The sequence below is a fragment of the Mesoplodon bidens genome (assembly GCF_964165515.1).
Source record: "Mesoplodon bidens genome assembly, chromosome: 6".
Taxonomy (NCBI): Eukaryota; Metazoa; Chordata; class Mammalia; order Artiodactyla; family Ziphiidae; genus Mesoplodon; species Mesoplodon bidens.
The window spans coordinates 8,761,931-8,780,361 of record NC_138162.1 but is presented as its reverse complement, the minus strand read 5'-3'; the positions used below and the strand labels follow the sequence as shown (position 1 = coordinate 8,780,361).

General features: G+C 45.5%; 1 protein-coding gene across 7 annotated transcripts in view; it reads left to right on the top strand.

The window, feature by feature from the left end:
* Window positions 1-18,431, top strand: part of RALGPS1 (Ral GEF with PH domain and SH3 binding motif 1) — a 286,463-nt gene that overhangs the window by 37,985 nt on the left and 230,047 nt on the right. For 6 of the 7 annotated variants that reach the window (XM_081238238.1, XM_081238237.1, XM_081238240.1 and 3 more), the window contains exon 4: window positions 10,878-10,928. The exons of the other annotated variant lie outside the window; for it this stretch is intronic. In XM_081238238.1, the coding sequence (XP_081094364.1) occupies window positions 10,878-10,928 (51 nt within the window). The remainder of the gene's footprint in view (window positions 1-10,877; window positions 10,929-18,431) is intronic. 7 annotated transcript variants of the gene reach the window in all.

Below are 18,431 nucleotides of genomic sequence, written 5' to 3'. Positions count from 1 at the left end.
AATATGTGGATACCTGTATAGCCAAACATAATATTTACTGTAGTTTCCGGTTGTAGGATTCTAAATAATTGGAATTTAATTTTTCTTCTTTTTGTTTATTTGTACTTTCTATATTTTTACAATGACTGTTTTCTACAATGATAGACAATATTATTTGAACAAATTCTGTAATTATAGATTAAAAAGAATTGTTTTTCCTTCAGCCAGTGTGTTGCTGCTGGTCGGTCCCTGTGCTTCTTTGTTGTGGAGGAGCAGGCTTGGCTCCTCGTTTTGCCATGACCTGGTTTCTTCCTTGTGCACTTTGAGGGTGGAGGGAGGACGTCGGCTCTGGGGTGACCTGATTGCAAGCGCTGCCCAGGGCTGCATTTCTCTGCAGAACCACGGAAGTATTTCCGGCCATGCCCACTTTTTCCCGGTCCCCTTGCTGTAACAGGTTTGGTGCCCTCCAGGGGTCTGTGGAGCTAAGTGGGCCCCATCTCTTTGCTCTGCCATCACTTGCTCTCACGTTTACTTTGTGCCAGGCCATGCTGAGCCTGGCACATATGTCACCTCCCTCAGTGTGTCTGAGGGATCCTTTCAAAACCAGTGTAAAACTCTTTAGGGGCTCCCGTATACTAGAATGAGATCCGGAATTCCTCGCGAGCCTCCAGGGCCCCGTGGTCTGGCCAAGCCTCCTCTCCTGCCCCATCTCCTTGCTACCCAGCTGCACACCAGCTGCCTCTTTCTTCCCCAGACTCACCTGGCATCCCCCTGCCTCAGGGTCCTGTGCTTCTTCTTCCTTCTGTCCTAATGGCTCTTTCCCACATGTCTGCCAGTCTCTGTTCAGATGTCAGCCCTTAGATAGGAATTTCACGGGCTAAGGTAGCATCTGTACATCACACGCTTCCCTGACCCTGCTCTGTTTTCTTCATATCTCTAATGACTGCCCAACAGTACATTCTGTAATAGTGTTTTGTATGGTCTGTCTCCTCCACTAGGATGCAAACTCCCGAAGGACAGGAACTTTATCGAACTCTTTCCCCATTGCCCAGAATAGTGCCTCCCTCATAGTACACGTTGACTAGAAGAATTCAGTCCTCAGAACAACCTGATGAGGCAGATTATTAGCTCCCGATTTTCTAAGAAAGGAACTAAGGATCTAAGAGATTGGTTTTTTTTTAACCTGGATCATGTAGCCAGATGTGGGCAGAGCCAGGTCTGAAACCTTCATCTCCTGATTATCCACCTAATGCTGGATGGTGATAACAAGGGCAGCTCCCACTTTTGAACACCTACTTTGTCTAGGTCTTGCGCTAAGTGTTTTACATGCATTAATCTAACTTACTTTTCACCACAGCCTTACAAATTAGGCATATTTATTATTCCCAGTATACTGTCACCAGTATAGAGAGGAAAATCACCTCTTCATACAGATAGTAAGTGGCATTATCTGTCTGGGCTTTAAAACCAGGGCTTCTGACATTCTAGACCAGTAGAAATATAATCTGAGCCACATATGCAATTAAAAAATTTTTAGTAGCCACATTAAAAAAGGTGAAATTACTTTAAAAATATTTTTTATTTAACTTGCTGTATCTAAAATATTATCATTTCAACCTGTAAACAACATGAAATTGTTGAGATACTTTGCATTCTTTTTTCACACTATATCTTCAAAACTCAAAGTAGTCTTCTAAACTTAAGAGTGCTGGCGACATTTCAGATCCTCAATAGCCGCTAGTGAGGCTAGTGACCACTGTATTAGACAGTGTAGTGCTAGTCTGTCCTCTCAGGCACAAAACTGTAGTGCGTCTCTCTCCTTTAGAAGACATCATTGACCTTGCTGGCTGTTGGCTTAGCCTCTATATTCTATTTGCTTTTGTTTGCTTGTTTTTTGTTTTTTTTTTTTTTTTGGCTGTGTTGGGTCTGCATTGCTGTGCGCGGGCTTTCTCTAGTTGCAGCGAGTGGGAGCTACTCTTCGTTGCGGTGCGCAGGCTTCTCATTGTGGTGGCTTCTATTTTTTGTGGAGCATGGGCTCTAGGCGTGTGGGCTTCAGTAGTTGCAGCATGCAGGCTCAGTAGTTGTGGCACACGGGCTTAGTTGCTCTGTGGCATGTAGGATCTTCCCAGACCAGGGCTCGAACTGGTGTCCACTGCGTTGGCAGGCAGGTTCTTAACCACTGAGCCACCAGAGAAGTCCTGCTTGTTTTTTTTTTTTTTTTTTTAACATCTTTATTGGAGTATAATTGCTTTACAATAGTGTGTTAGTTTCTGCTTTATAACAAAGTGAATCAGTTATACATATACATATGTCCCCATATCTCTTCCCTCTTGCGTCTCCCTCCCTCCCACCCTCCCTATCCCAGCCCTCAAGGTGGTCACAAACTGCTTGTTGTATTTTTGAGCTGTGTTTTTTAGCTTTGTGAAAGGGATGAAGCAATAATGAGGTTTAAAAATCCCTTTATAGTTGTTCCCCACGTGGAAAGGCAGAGAGTTAGGCTGCGCCTAGAACATCATTGTCCAGCCAGACCCCTTGGTGAGATTTTGGGCCTGGTTTTCTAGTCTCAGCCCTAGAGTGTTGCTCAGCCCAGCCCAGTCTGGGAAGACTGTAGGGAAGGGCAGTGAATGCTCTGAGGGTGCAGTACTAACACTTGGCTGCTCCTGCCAGAGCCAGCATGTCTTCAGCTTAGATGTGAAGCCAAGTCCCCTGGAGTCTTTGGTCTTTGGGGAAGCATTGGAGCTGCCAGGTGTTGGAATTGAACCAGACCACCTGGTATTTAGTTTCCTGTCTAATAATATGAAAGATAGGAAAAAGCCAGACGCAAGAGTCCAATAAAAAAATCATTTGAGTGATTCTGGGAAGATGGCGGTGGCGGCAGCATAGTTCTTTATTCTCCCTGAATCCCCACGTAAAAACATCCAGAACAACTAGATAGCAAACCCTGAAACCCATGAGAAATATTTACAATAAAATTAGGTGTCAAGTTATCCCTATCAAACCCAAAATACAAATGGCTGGGGTACTCCATCAGTATCAAAAAGACCTGCAGAGTATCAGCTTCAGTATAAGAGAAAGCAGAAGTAAGTATTGGGGCATTTGACACACTACAGAATAGGAGAACCCCAGAATTTCCATCAGGAATTCACTGGAAAGTTCGGCAGGTTAATGTGAGCATAGCAACTGAAATTGACAGAAATTTTGAACACTCAGATAATGGGTGGGTGGAAGAGATCTGTGGACTAGCCCTATGAGCTCTTGAGACCAACCAACCAGGGCTCACTTCCAGAAGAAGGCTCCATATCAAAGAGAAAATGATCAGGATAGGGAAAGTTAAGGAAAAAGGAGGTCTAAATAAATTGTGTGTGTGTGTGTGTGTGTGTGTGAAATCTCAAAAAACAACTGCATGTTGTTGAACACTACATGAAAGTAACCAAATGAAGCTATATGAAGTTAGAAAAGCTACCCTGAGCCATGTTCCCCTCTAGAAAATTAGGAAAACTAATTTTACATAAAAATAAGCAACAGAAAATTATTGATATCAAGTCTTTCAAAGTTATTATAAGAAAAAAAGAGTAAGGACAGAATTCTGTAGATAACAAAAGCATGCCAGAAAGACATGCCATAAAACATTTAAAAACTATAACCTTTCTACTTCAAAATAAGCTAAGAGAAGATATTAAGATCACACTGTAAGACATGAACAACATAAGTCTGAAATAGAAAAATCTCAGGAATGAGGTGGCAGAGTTAGGAAAGCATTGAAAATAAAAGTTATTTTGGAAATGAATGTTGAACTAGAAGGAGCACAAGAATAGATAAACATAACAGAAAACGCCTTAAGGGGGGAAAAATTTTAAGATCAAAGTAAATGAAGAAAGAGATAATAAGACTTTGAAAAAAGTGATAGGACTTCCCTGGTGGTGCAGTGGTTAAGAATCTGCCTGTCAATGAAGGGGACACAGGTTCGAGCCCTGATCCGGAAAGATTCCCACATGCCGTGGAGCAACTAACCCCGTGCGCCACAACTACTGAGCCTGCAATCTAGAGCCCACGAGCCACAACTACTGAGCCCACGTGCCACAACTACTGAAGCCTGTGCGTCTAGAGCCTGTGCCTTGCAACAAAGAGAAGCCACTGCAATGAGAAGCCCATGCAACACAACGAAGAGTAATCCCCGCTTGCTACAACTAGAGAAAGCCTGCATGCAACAACAAAGACACAACACAGCCATAAAAAAAGAAATAAATTGGGGGCTTTCCTGGTGGCACAGTGGTTGAGAGTCTGCCTGCCGATGCAGGGGACACGGGTTCGTGCCCCAGTCCGGGGAGATCCCACATGCCACGGAGCAGCTAGGCCCGTGAGCCATGGCTACTGAGCCTGCGCGTCTGGAGCCTGTGCTCCGCAGCAGGAGAGGCCACAACAGTGAGAGGCCTGTGTACCGCAAAATAAATAAATAAGTTCATTAAAAAAAAGTGACAAATATTAATGATAAGCAAAGAAGATCCAACATACAGATAATGTAAATCCCTGAAAGAGGAGAATAAAAGGCAAGGAAACTGAACAAATACTTAAACTATAATTTAAGAAGATGTTCACAAAATAAAAAAAGATTCAAACCTACATATTGAAAGAATATACTGTTACTCCATCTTGGCTGGAACCCCTCCCCCCCCACCAAGTTCATAACTCAGTTGAGGAATTCTAGCATTCCAATGACAAGGAGGATGACCCAACTCTGAACTAGATTTCCCCCTTGTATGTGACATTCCATTGATCCAATAAATAAATCTTGGCACTCAATGCAAGTTCTTGGTCATGCCTGGGCAACCCAGAATAGTCAATACCAAGATACAGTCTTGGTAAACTACTTGGGTGAGAAAATTATAGAGAAACTTGAGGAAAGTCAAGATAGTGGTTACTTTTGACAGGAGGGAGGGACTTGTGATTGGGACAAGGCACATGGAGGAACTCTTTTTTTTTTCTTAATTGTGGTGAACTATATGTAACACAAAAATTACCATCTTAACCATTTTAAGTGTACAGTTCAGTTGTGTTAATAAGTACATTCACACGACTGTGCAACCAATCTTCAGAGCTGTTTTCATCTTGCAGACCCGAAACTCTGTGCCCATTAAACAACTCTCCATTTCCCCCAGCCCCCACCATTTACTTTCTGTCTCTATGAATCTGACTACTCCAGGTATCTCATATAAGTGGAACAATACAGTGTGTGTTTGTCTTTTTGTAACTGGCTTATTTCACTTGGCATAATGTCCTTGAGGTTCATCTATGTTGTCGCATGTGTCAGAATTTCCTTTCTTTTTAAGGTCAAATAATACTTCATTGTGTGTATATACCACATTTCTGGGGTCCATTCTGACATCAATTGGGGTGGCTGTTTCTTGACCTGGATGATGGTTATAAGGTGTTCGTCTTATAATTAAGTCATCAAACCATGCATTTGTTTAATGTGGTTTCCTGTTAATGTGTGTCATTTTATGGTCAAAAGGGTTACGGGGCTTCCCTGGTGGCGCAGTGGTTGAGAGTCCGCCTGTCGATGTAGGGGACACGGGTTCGTGCCCCGGTCTGGGAGGATCCCACATGCCGTGGAGCAGCTGGGCCCGTGAGCCATGGCCGCTGAGCGGGCGCATCCGGAGCCTGTGCTCCGCGGCGGGAGAGGCCACAACAGTGAGAGGCCCGCATACCCCCCCCCCCCCACACACACACACACACACTCACTCTCTCTCTCTCTCTCTCTCTCTCTCTCTCTCTCTCTCTCCATGGAAACAGAAAAATTAATACAAGTAATGACTGCTGTTGTTTCGACAGAAAAATATGTTCAAGTTCTGTTCTTTCTCGAGCAAAGAGCAGAAAGAAAATGTAATAAAGAAGAATTATATTTAAAAAAAAAAAAAAAAAAAAAAAGGGTTACGATCATTTCAAAGGTCCTTATAGTTTTTAGTGGGGCGCTCTGCAGCTAGACCTCAGTCCTTCTCCCCAGTGGCTGGAAGCCGAGCACAAAGCAAAGCAGGAACTTGTCTTTATCATCAGCAGGTCATGGACATTCTTCTAGATCAATATGTATAGATTTAATTCTCTGTTTTTAATAGCTGCATAATATTCCAGAGTCTGCATGTACCATAATTTTTTTCAACAAGTTCCCTTTTTGATGGCCTTTTAGATTACTTCCAGATTTTTACTACTACAAATAATTGTTCAGTAAACATCTATATTCATCTCTGTATCTAAATGTAGATCTCTCTCTCTCTAATCTTCTTATATACCAATGCTTTTCTTTCTGTATGAATTGGTATTGCTGTGTCAACAGTATGCTCATTTCAATTTTTAGGAGATAATATCTAAACATAGTGCCTGATCCTGGATGAGGAAAAACTTGCTATAAAAGACAGTATTGGGATAATTAGCAAATTTTGAATGTGGACTGTATATTAGATAATACGGTTGTACCAATGATAAATTTCCTAAGTATAATAATTTTATCATTATGTAAGAGGATCATCTTGTTCTTGGGAAATAAAATGCTGAAGGATTAAGAGGTGAAGAGTCATAATATCTGTATTTTACTCTCAAATGGTTCAGAAAAAATGTGTGTGTATATAATTATATATATATATATATATAATTATATACATAAAAATAAAGCAAATGAGGCCAAATGTTAATAATGAAGCTAGGTGAAAGGTTATAGAATTTATCATATTATTCTTGTTTTTTTTTTAGAAGATGTTGGGGGTAGGAGTTTTTATTAATTAATTTATTTTTGCTGTGTTGCATCTTCGTTTCTGTGCGAGGGCTTTCTCTAGTTGTGGCAAGCGGGGGCTGCTCTTCATCACGGTGCGCGGGCCTCTCACTATCGCGGCCTCTCTCGTTGCGGAGCACAGGCTCCAGACGCTCAGGCTCAGTAGTCGTGGCTCACGGACCTAGTAGCTCCGTGGCATGTGGGATCCTCCCAGACCAGGGCTCGAACCCGTGTCCCCTGCATTAGCAGGCAGATTCTCAACCACTGCACCACCAGGGAAGCCCTATCATATTATTCTTGCAAATTTTTTGTAAGTTTGACATTAAAAAATAAATTAAATGTTAAGAACGTTTTTTTTTTATGGGTTGCTGCCAGATTACTTTCCAAAAAGAACTGAGCAACTCAACTCATAGTCCCATTAGTGTGATGGCACTGATGGACCACAAATGGTGTCTTCCTCTTTAATTTGCATTTCCTTGACTATGATTCTAAAATTGTCAGACACAGCAGCTCTGGGAGTAGAAGCCAGAATGTATCTTTGGAGCTGATTACTTTTTGTTCCATGAGCCCTTCTGGGGCTCATTTGGATTGATCTAAATACAAATTGAAAGATATCTTCTATTATAAGACATACCACTGATTTGCCAACAGCTTTCTTTGTTTATTTGGACTCGGGGAGAGCCTTACACTAAAAGGTTGTGGCTGGTCAGCCACTGTTAGAGGGCAAAACACTACATTCAACATATGCAAAAACCAGTTTGTTTTCTTTTTGGCTAATTTGCTGTCATTTATCCACATAAAACCACCTCCTCTTTTTCTGTAGGGCTGTATTGTGACGCGATCCACTAGGTCTCTCCATTCTGAAGGCTTCATCTCTACAGAAACGTTCTGTAATATGTGGAGATTGGCCATTTCCTTAAAAAGCATGGATTTGTAGGGGGCCCTGGGCTAGGAGGGAGGAGGTGGGAGAAGGGGTTAGGGTAAAGGAAGGCATTGCCAGGTGACTAGCTTAATTGGACATCCTGTATTAAGGCTTTATTTTCGAAAATAAGGGGAAGCCATTAAGAGACTTGTTCCTGAGTGTCCTCATCACAGGCACGTGCCCTCACTACGGCAGGAACCACGAGGGCCTCATTGTCTTGTGTTTCTGTTGAGGCTGTGCCACACCCCTAGGAGCCTGGGACCCAGCTGTGAAAAGGAGCAGGACCTGACCTTGCCCTCGGGTCCCCACTCCTACCCACATCCTCCCTTTTGGTAAAACTGCCTGCCTCCAACTTCTGGAGAAGGATTGCTCATCAGCAACCTTTTCTACGTGTGTTTGGCTTTGTAGTAAAATGACATGAAATTTATAATCTGATGATTTTACCTATCTATCTATGTATTCTTGCTCTGGACACTGCATCTTTTTTTGGCCAGAATCGAGAAGATAGAAATAGGAGAGATTCTTCTGAAAACCCTCTGATTGTGTGTTTGGGACCAACCATTCCATTTTCAGTCTCGTGTCCTCTCTTGTGGTTTGTCTTGAATAAAATACCTGAACACATTTTCTGATTTATGGTCTGAGTGGGAATCAGAATATTTGAAACTCAGACCATCCAAAAAACTATGAAATGTAAAGTCACTATTTTAATACATCATTTGGAAATTTAGTAGCAAACCCTAGAACTGATGGCAGGATGGAAAGGAAGTTTTCTCATTTTCATATTAGCAGACTTTTGGTTCTTTCCCTAAGGGACATTGCAAGCATCCTGCCGGTTCTTCCGGATTGGGAATTAACTTGAACTGTGGGAGAGATTTCCAAGGCGCTGTGAGCTCTCAGCTGAAATCTCCTGTGTTCACAAGGCCTTTCTGTTCCCCAGGATGGCAGAATTAATCCACGTGTGAGGAGCACTTGGCTAACAATCTCCACGGGTCTGGCAGGAGAAATGCCAGTCTGTTTGCACTGCCTGGGACGGAGCTTAGGGCCCTGTAGCTCTGGGCCAGACACACAAGCCCATGGGCTTCAGCACATAGTAACCACTCACGTTGTGCTGATGTCCAGGGCCCGCTTGCCACAGGTGGGTGGACCCAGAGGTGGAAGAGCTCGGACTCCCTGGTACCATCCACGTCTCTGCTGAGCTTCCGTTAGTGGAGGCATTTCACCTCAGTGCCCATGACGAGCACCAGCCCCTTGGAGGGATGAAGCCACCTGCTTATTTCCGTCTCCTCCTCAGCCCTGGGGATGGTATGCTTTGGCCTGCATCCTGTGTTTCCCAGAAATCCAGTGATCTTGGACCACCTTTAAATTGTGCCAAGAGGTGACCACAATTCTGCACCTGAGCCCTGGATTGTGGTTACAGCTGACATACCATGTGTGTTGCCATTTTTCTCCAATGTATTCTTGACACGAGATTTTTTCTCATGACAATATTTGCTGACTTGAGGTAACAGCCTCCTTTAAGTATTTTTTAGAGCAACTCTGAAGCATGGATGTTCAAACAAATTAATGGTCCCTTCTTTCCTAGCTCATGTATTGGGCAGGAGCCATAAGTTCATATGCCAGTACATGAGCCCATGTATGTGACTCCTCTTTTGCCAAAAAATTATGACGTGTAAACATGTATATGATCTTTGTGAAAATGCAAGACAAGAGGTACAGAATACCTGGCACCTGTAGGTGTACACACACATATATGTACACATATACATATATAGAGAGAGCATCTATTAGGTGCCAGGCATTCTGTACCTCTTGCCTTGAATTCTCACAACGATCCTATTAGATAGGGATTATTGTCACCATATTCTAGATGTGGCAGCTGAAACTGGGAGAGGTTAAAGTCATGTGTCAAAGAGAATATTGCTATTAAGTTATGGTGTCCAGACACATGCCCAAGCCCCGTGGATTCCAGAGCCCATGTCTGTTCAGTGCATCGTGTCCTCCCAGATGCCCTGTGTACAATGGACAGGTGTCTTCTCTCATTAGTGGGCATCCAGAAGCTCTCATCTCTCCGTTCCATGGCCTGTCACAGAAGCATCTGTTAACTTGGTTCCTGGCATCCCATGTGACATATGGAGATAGGTATAGGTCATGTGAAGTCAGCGCAGTCCATGCCTTGGCCTGCAAAACTGTCAGCAATGACGCTTTCTCTTACTGTCACCTGATGAGCTTCTAGCGATGGGAACAGATTTTTAACTGGATGTGTGTTTTTGCTATTGACAAAACTAGTGCTTCTCAAGCTAGCTGTGATAAAGGACCAGTTTTTTCCTTTCCAATTAGTTAAAGACTGATACTTTAAAAAAATACAATAAAAATGTCATGGGGATTGCTATAAAAGTTTCCAAATGCTTGCTCTCAAATTCCGTAATTATCTCATTGTGGGCTGGTGGAATAAACAGTTTGTGGTCCAACACTGGTCTGTGGATGCATCTTGAATAGCACTTTACCATATAATTTAGAGGAGGCTGAGGCTTCAGAAGAAACGTACACTTTCTATAAGCCACAATTTTAAAAAAAATTAAATTTACAGTAATAGATAGTGTCTCTGTTTAGCATGCTAACTTATAATATGGTGTCTGCAACTTTTTAAAATTGTAAAAGTAATTCATGCTTGAAACAAAAACTCAAACAGAACGAAAATATCCAAACTTAAAATGTTCCCCTTACTTTCACTCCCACCCTCCAAACTACTATTATCAATTCTTTTTTTAAAATTAATTAATTAATTAATTTTGGCTGCGCTGTGTCTTAGTTGCGGCACGCGAGATCTTTTAGTTGCGGCATGAGGACTTCTTAGCTGCGGCATGCATGCGGGATCTAGTTCCCCGACCAGGGAGTGAACCCGGGCCCCCTGCATTGGGAATGTGGAGTCTTACCCACTGGACCACTAGGGACGTCCCTCCATTCTTAACTTGGAAGTTCGTCTCATGTTCGAGAAGGAAGGGTGGATCAAGATTTATGAAGAGGGAAGGGATGGGCGAGGCATTTTCAAAATTTACCCAATTTTTTACTCTATCTTGATTTTTATTTCAAGGGGGGAAGTACGACTTCTAAGCATCATACTTTATGACAACCTTATTACTCTGTATAGTTTCAAAGTCACATGACAGCTGTTTTTGGTTTCCAGTATTTTCTAACCCCGATTCTCTTTTGTTGCAGAGCCAGATCACATTAATGGACATACCCGTGTTTAAAGCCATCCAGCCGGAGGTCTGTACCTTGTTCTTGACACTGTGCTACTAATGCTGGGGCTGGGAGGGGAGGATTTAGTCGGCCATGTTAGACTGACTCAGTTTCCCGGTTTCTCTCTTGAAGTCTCTATAAACTCACCTTATTTAAAGAGGGCGTCCAGGAGCTTTCCATTCTCAGAGGTGCTCACTCTTTGAGTCAGGTGTTTAGGTTCTCCAGAGGATGTCACTGCATTTGGCCCCCTCTGGCAGGGCTGTGGGCAGTTGGTGCCTACCGCCTTCACACCTGAGGCAGGCCTGACCACGCTGATTCCTTTACCCAGGCCACCTCTGCTGGAGACGCTCACTGTTGAGACAGAGATGGGAGAGAACGTTTCCTAGAGAGCCTTCTTTCTGTTGATGCCAAATTCTGGTGGTTGCCTTGTTTCTGATTTTGAAGCCAGTTGCCACAGCAAAACACATACATATTCATGTTAAAAGCATACATATATTTTTAGAAACAGCATATTCAATAAAGAGAAAAAAAGTTGATTTTAGTCTTCGGAAAAAAATCTCTGGAAATGTTTAGCAGTTGATAACGAGGCTTTACAGTTATTTTAGTCAGGGTCCTGGTTTTGTTATCAAGTAATAGAAATCCATTTCGCGTAACTGAGTAGGCAGAAGAATAATTTGTTGCAATCATAAAGGGGGCACTTTCAGAAGCTATGGCATGGAGTTCAGGCAGCCTGAAGAGCCGAGCAGGATGCAAGCCCTCTCCCTGCTCCCCGCCTCGCCTCTGCTTTTCCCTCTCCTCTGCTTTCCCCTCTCCTCTCTCTCCTGCCCTCTGTCCTGTCTGCCCCTGTGGCCCAACGTGGCCTCCCCAAAGGGCCCATATTTATGTGATGCCGTGGAAGCCACCTTCCACACCTGAACCAGCAAATCTTAGTCCAGCCCCGCTGAGTCCTGTGTCCAGTGCTGGTTCAGAGACTCAGGTCAGGAGTAGGTGGCCAAGATGAGCGAGAACAGCTGAGAGGACCCAGCCTTGTGAGTGGGGTGCAGATTTCAGAGAAGAGGGGTGTGGGTGGGGGATATGTCAAAACTATGGTGTGAATTCCAGAACACCACTCTGAACATGATGCCCTTCTTACAGACTTTGAGAAGAACAGCATATTTTAATACAAAGCCAGACAAAGGATCCAGGCCTTCCTAGAGCTGGCATCCAACCCACTACAAATCAGGGGGAAACTAGTATTGCTAGCTGCACTCAGCATTTGTGTGAAGACGTGGCAGTGATTTGTATTTCAGTGTGTGTGTGTGTGTGTGTGGGTGGTGTTCATTAGGTTTGGGGGGCAGAACTATGTTTGCTTTTTTGAACTGGCTGACTTCAGTCTTTTTCTATTTTCTTCTAATGTGGGATTACACATTCTTTCTAATTAAAAACAAAAACAGAAAACAACCCAACACACTACATCTTGGAGCCTCTTGGGGAAGTAGTTGTGCGATGGTTGCCTTAGTTCTCAACTGAACCTAGCTCTGCTCGTGTTCTCTGCTTAGCTTTGATCTGGAGCAGTTTAGACGCTTGGATCTTTATTCTTTGTCCTGAGCATCAAGGAGGGCAGCCCAGCCTGCTGTGAGCCCAGGGAGGCTGGGGTGGCTGTTCGGGCTGACTGCAGGAGGGAAGGGATGGGGAATTCTTCAGAGGCACAAGCAGGGGCAGACCAAGACTTTTCCCAGGGCACTGCAGTTCGGAAGGTGCCTCTTCCAGGGCATATCTCGTTTCAAGTTGTCACAGGACATTAAGGTGGAGATGTTTTGCTCTCAAGACCAGCTTGGAGCTGTGGTTCTCAATCGTGGCTGCACATCAGAATCACCTGGGCAGCCTTGGAGACACGGGGTGCCTGGACTCTACCCTAGACCATGGAATCTGAGTCTCTGGGTTAGAGTCTAGAACACAGTCAGCTCTGTTTTCTATAGAAGCTTACCAGGTGCTGCTGCAGAGTCAGGATTAAGAATGAACTGCTTCAAGGTATCTGGAGAAACCCTAAACTTTTATGTCTTAGATCTATGATATGTTAGCTAGAGATGGAAGAGTTTGTTACTCATTGTCATTGTCAAAACTGTGGTTAAAAGGAGCACCCTGGGAGCTGTCCCAGCTTTTCTGCTCTTGTTATTGCTGTTAGCAGACTGAAAACTGCAACTTTTCCCCTTGATGATGTCTGCCACGTTATGGCTGGACCACCCCAGCGTCAGAAGCACACGTATAAGGGACACTTGTAAGTTTGATGTAGACGAGACTTTCCAGGAAGCAGAGGCCAGCATGTGAGAGCAAGATGGGCATTGTGAGTGTCTGGACTCCCAGAAGATCAGGAAACCTGTGCCTTTCATTCCTGGCTGTGCATCAGAATCACTTGAGGAGCTCCGTAAAAAAAAAAATCCAGATGCCTAGGCTTTATCCTTGGAGATTCTGATTCCATAGGGTTAGAGTGGGGCTGGGAATCCATTTCAGTCAGTTGTAGTCACTCTTCTTTTTGATGCATAAATTATCCTGCCTCTAACCAATGGGGTCCCTTTCATGTCATCTCCTGTATCCTTTTAACATGATCCCATTATTTTTTGATAGCTTCCTTGCTCTTTGATACAACAAGGCATGCTAATTTCCTGCTGAAGACCTGGAATCAGGCATTCCCCCAGGGGTCCTGGTTCCTTTTAGTAGAGGGTAGTATTTAGAAACCTGCAGTCTGGGTGAGAGGATGTTCATTGCTACTGGATTGCCATTGCTTTTAGACCTTTTTGGTGGACGGGGCTAGGAAATATTTATTTTTTTAAAGGAAAAGTCATGAGTTCATGATTGGGTAGGTAGTATTATTTCTCCACAGTCCTTCCTTCCCTCCTCATCCTTGTCATGACTCCCCTGTGGGTGGTGTACATTTCCCCACCCCATGGACTTCGTGCCTGGCCCGTGACTTGGGCACAAGTGATGGGATGCAAGTGGTGAGCTGAGCCAGTAAGAGGCAGGAAGCTTCACCAGCCGTCTCGGAACCTCCACTCTCTCTGAGGGACCCATAGCTATTGTGCATTTAGCCCGAGTCCCCAAATGAGGACATTAAAGATGACCTGACCCCAACCCAAAGCCTGAATTCCAGGCTAACCTGGCACAGCCCAGCCAACCTGGCAAAGATTAGCTGAACTGCAGTCACTCGGCTGACCGATGAGCATGAAATAAATGTTGTCTTTGTGAGCCTCTGAGATTTCAGGATTGTTCGTTAGACCACTTTATCGTGTGGAAACACGACCAGTACAACGTTGACCTTTCCCTCTTACATTCCAGGATTCAAATCTAACATTCCAGGATTGTTAACTTAATTCCCTTGTTTTTTATATGTTTTCTTTTACACTGACAATTCTGGTTCCTAACAACAATAAATAATGACTTTTTTGTATTATCTCATCATATATACGTATAATAGTTTTAAAATAATAATATCAGTATTACTATTGACCAGCAGACTACTAGTTAAATTTGACCATTTCTTTGCAGTTCTGTTTGTCTTTAGTTCCTTTTCTTCTCTCCCTCCTACCACTTACACATGCAGGTGGGCCTCCCTCCTTGGCTTCTCCCAAAGGTCTTTGGAAGCACCAGGGCAGAGAAGGAGTTTATGCCCACTTGGTTCTGAAGGGTGGCATCCTGAGAGACCCTGTTGTCATCCCAGTGCCTGGAACACAGTAGATACTCAGTTAATATGTGCTGAATGAGTGAAGGGTGATGACTGATTGAATGAGAGGAGAAGCGCTGTAGCAGAACATTATCTGACCAAGTTTAGGCACATGGCCAAGGAGGGCATACCAAGTAAGGGGACGTGATCACCCGGGTGCCTGTTTTGCGGTGTAACCACTTCCCCCAAAGCAAGGGTTTTGTCTGGTGAGCTCAGTCTTTGAAGATTCAGATTTCCAACTGCTGTTGATAACTGAGGGTAGAACTGTGGCTTCTGCTCATTTCTGCAAGGGGGACTGCAAGAGCATCGGCCCAGGGCTTAGAGGAAGCCAGGCAGATGGTGAGTTAAGGATTGGCAGAGAGCAAGGAAAGTAGAAGTTAGCAAATACGGAACCATAACTGCCCGGTTCCCCAGTGACTCCCACAAGTGACCAATTTTGTCAAAAACTGGCGCGTTAACGCAGATACAACTTTGTAGCATAATAGCTCACAGCTGTGTTTAACTTACTAGCTGTGGCCTAGAACCCCATCCCCACCGTGGTGGATTGGGCTGCAGGGCTGGGTGGGTTCCTGGCTGCCGTGGCTCGGGGTGGGGGCTGCATTGTGAAGGAGGGCTTTCTGAGGGGTCCTGGTGGCAGCAACCTTGGGAGAGGGTACATTTTCAGGGTGGCATGTTTCCCCCCAGCCTTACCTACCAAATCTGTCTGTCATTATGCCCACCTCCCAGCCTGTGGAATTGGAGGCCCAACAGTTTCTCAGAGACCAGCTTGAACGTCAGAATTGTTTTTGTCATTAGTTTTAACGTGGAGCATCAAGGGGGAACTGCTGTTCTTAGAATGTGCTGAAAATGTGCACGCTCTGCACTTGACTCAGCCCACTTTCTATCCAAGCCCAGCTGCTAGGCCCACTGGTGCTGCCTGGTGTGCTGGAGAGCACGGGCTCAGTCTGGCAAGGCTTTGTGCAGTCCCAGCTTCACCCTTCCTAGCTTGGACTGTGGACAAGTTACTCATTCTCCTTATGCTTCAATTTTCTCATGTGTAAAATGGTAGTTTTCACCTTACAATGGGTGTGTAAGAACTCAGGGCAATGCCTGCATATGCTAAGTTCCCAGTAACTTGTGGCTGTAATTTCTCACCGGTGCATATTTTGAATAGGTTCTGTGCATTTTTTAAATATTTATTTTTATTTATTTATTTGGTTGCACCAGTCTTAGTTGCAGCAGGCAGGCTCCGTATTTGTGGCATGCGCACTCTCAGTTGTGGCATGCATGTGGGATCTAGTTCCCTGACCAGGGATGGAACCCAGCCCTGCTGCATTTTTTAAAAATTAATTAATTAATTAATTATTTGGCTGCATTGGGTCTTCATTGCTGCATGCAGACTTTCTCTAACTGTGGTGAGCAGGGGCTACTCTTCATTGGGCAGCGTAGGCTTCTCATTGTGGTTGCTTCTCTTGTTGTGGAGCTCGGGCTCTAGGTGCGTGGGCGTCAGTTGTTGTGGCATGTGGGCTCAGTAGTTGCGGTGTTCGGGCTCAGTAGTTGTGGCTTGCGGGTTCTAGAGTGCAGCCTCAGTAGTTGTGGTGCACGGGCTTAGTTTCTCCACGGCATGTGGGATCTTCCCAGACCAGGGATCGAATCCATGTCCTCTGCATTGGCAGGCAGATTCTTCACCACAGTGCCATGAGGGAAGTCTGGGTTCTGTGCTTTTTGGACGTGAGATCATGCTCCAAAGTACATTCAGTGATGCCTGGGTGGGAGCCAGTGGCCCAGAGGAGGTGATGCTCTGAGTAGCAGAGTGGTTAAGAGCACTGTACTTAGAATCCTTCAGACCCAAGTTCACACCCTAGTTCCCTGGGTGGCAGGGAGGCTGCCATCTACATGGAGACTCACACCACGGTGACCTGGGGGCCATGCGAAGACTGCGTGGGAAGACTCTCTCTGCCTTAGGGTCAGGACACTGGCACTGAGCCTTGAAGGCTGAAAGGGATCATATCTGAGGGCTGATTCAAGGAATGGGATGGGAGTGGGAAGGGCGTTTCAGGCAGAGTGAATAACTCACTGAAAAGGCAGATAGTATATTTACCAAAGTTTAACACTACTTTTAGTGCCTGGCTTCTGGGGAGAAAAACCGGTGAGCCCATTGTTCTCTCGGTTCTGTGTTCCTCAGGGGCATGGTTTCCGGGGATGTGGGCATGCTCACCAGAGGTCAGTGTGTCACTCTCTTGCTGACTGGCAGCTGGGGGTGTGCAGGGTCTCAGAGGCATGTGGATGGGTGTCCAGCAGGCCCGAGTGTGATGGAAACAAACTGCGGTGGGTACCAAACTCAGTGAGGCAGAAGGTGTCTCCGTGTGCCTGTGGTTTCCAGTCTTGCTGTCCCTGCCGACATTGCTCCATCCCCGCTGCCGGATTTCCCAGTAGTCAGGCGGACCTTCACTCATTCACTTCTTCATCTGTCTACTGTGCCACATGCTGGAGGGACAGAGACAGAGGGGACATGGGCACCATCCAGTGAGAGTGAGGGGCGGACATGTAAACGGACAGTGGACAAGAGGCATTTGGGGCTGGCAGGGCCTCGAGGAGAGGGTGGCGGGTAGAGGGGTCAGGAGGCAGAGCTTTAGCTTGTTAACCTTGGGCGTTCACGGAGGGGTTTCGAAAGGGGAGTGACATGGACAGATTTGTATTTTAGGGTGTTCGTTCTAACTGTGGAGACAGAGCCCCCTGCAGTCAGGGAGACCGGTCTGGGGAGTGTGCAGCTGTGAGTGGGAGGCAAGGGTGGTAGTGGTGGTGGGAAGGGGCCTGGCCCTAGACTGAATAGGGGGCTGCTGTGAGGGCCGAGGCAAGAAGACACAGCAGACAGAGGGGTGCACTCTGCGTGTGGGGAGCAGAGGGCAGAGAAGGAGGCAGAGGAAGCGGCCCTGGAGGCAGGAGGAGGCCCAGGGAGCCCAGTGTCCTGATGTCGAGCAGGGTGGTGGGCAGCGTTTTGTCCAGGGGAGGGAGGCCAGGAGGTCCTGGAAGGAGAAGGATTTCAGAGTTCAGGGTCAGAGGTGGGGTCGCTCTGGCAACTGTGCTTGAAGGGGTGATGGCTGTGCTTGTGGGTAGCTGAGGTGGAGGGGGATGAAAGTCTTTCCAGGGGGAGGTTGAGGTGCATTGTGACCCAGAATTGAAAGGACACCACCCAGTGTACAGACCTCCCCGGAGGTGATGGCGGGAGAGTGGGAGGAGGAAACTGTGAGCCAGAGCTGAAGGCGAGAGCATCCTGGGCTCGGGAGCCAATGGCAACGTGGAGGGGAGATGGAAGGGCCCAGAAATGGCTCAGAAGAAAGCTGCAGGCCTAGACTGGAGCCTCGTGAGGGAAGGAACCAGAGTGTCACCAGCACCTGACACTTGGGTTTGAGGCACAGGCCAGGTGCTGAGTGTCAGTGGAAGGCAGGCAAGGGGTGTTCCAGCTGGGCATGCATCCTGGATCCTTGCTCCCCTCCTCCCTGCGGCCCTGGAGGGAGCCTGGGATTTAAAGGGGATATGTATATGTATAGCTGATTCACTTTGTTATAAAGCAGAAACTAACACTCTATCATAAAACAATTATACTCTAATAAAGGTGTTAAAAAAAAGTTACCTCAAAAACAAACAAACAAACAAATAAATAAATAAAGGGCAGATCCGGTGAGAAGGAGGCGGTGGGAGTGCATTAAGAAATGTTTTGGGAAAATGGAGGCGGTATCCAGATAGAACGCTTGTCCTTGGGCGGCACTCACTCTAGAGAGATTTGGTTTCACCCTTCCCCAAATCAGGGCTTGAGTCCTCGGGGCCTGGCTGGACCGGCATCTGCTGGTCTG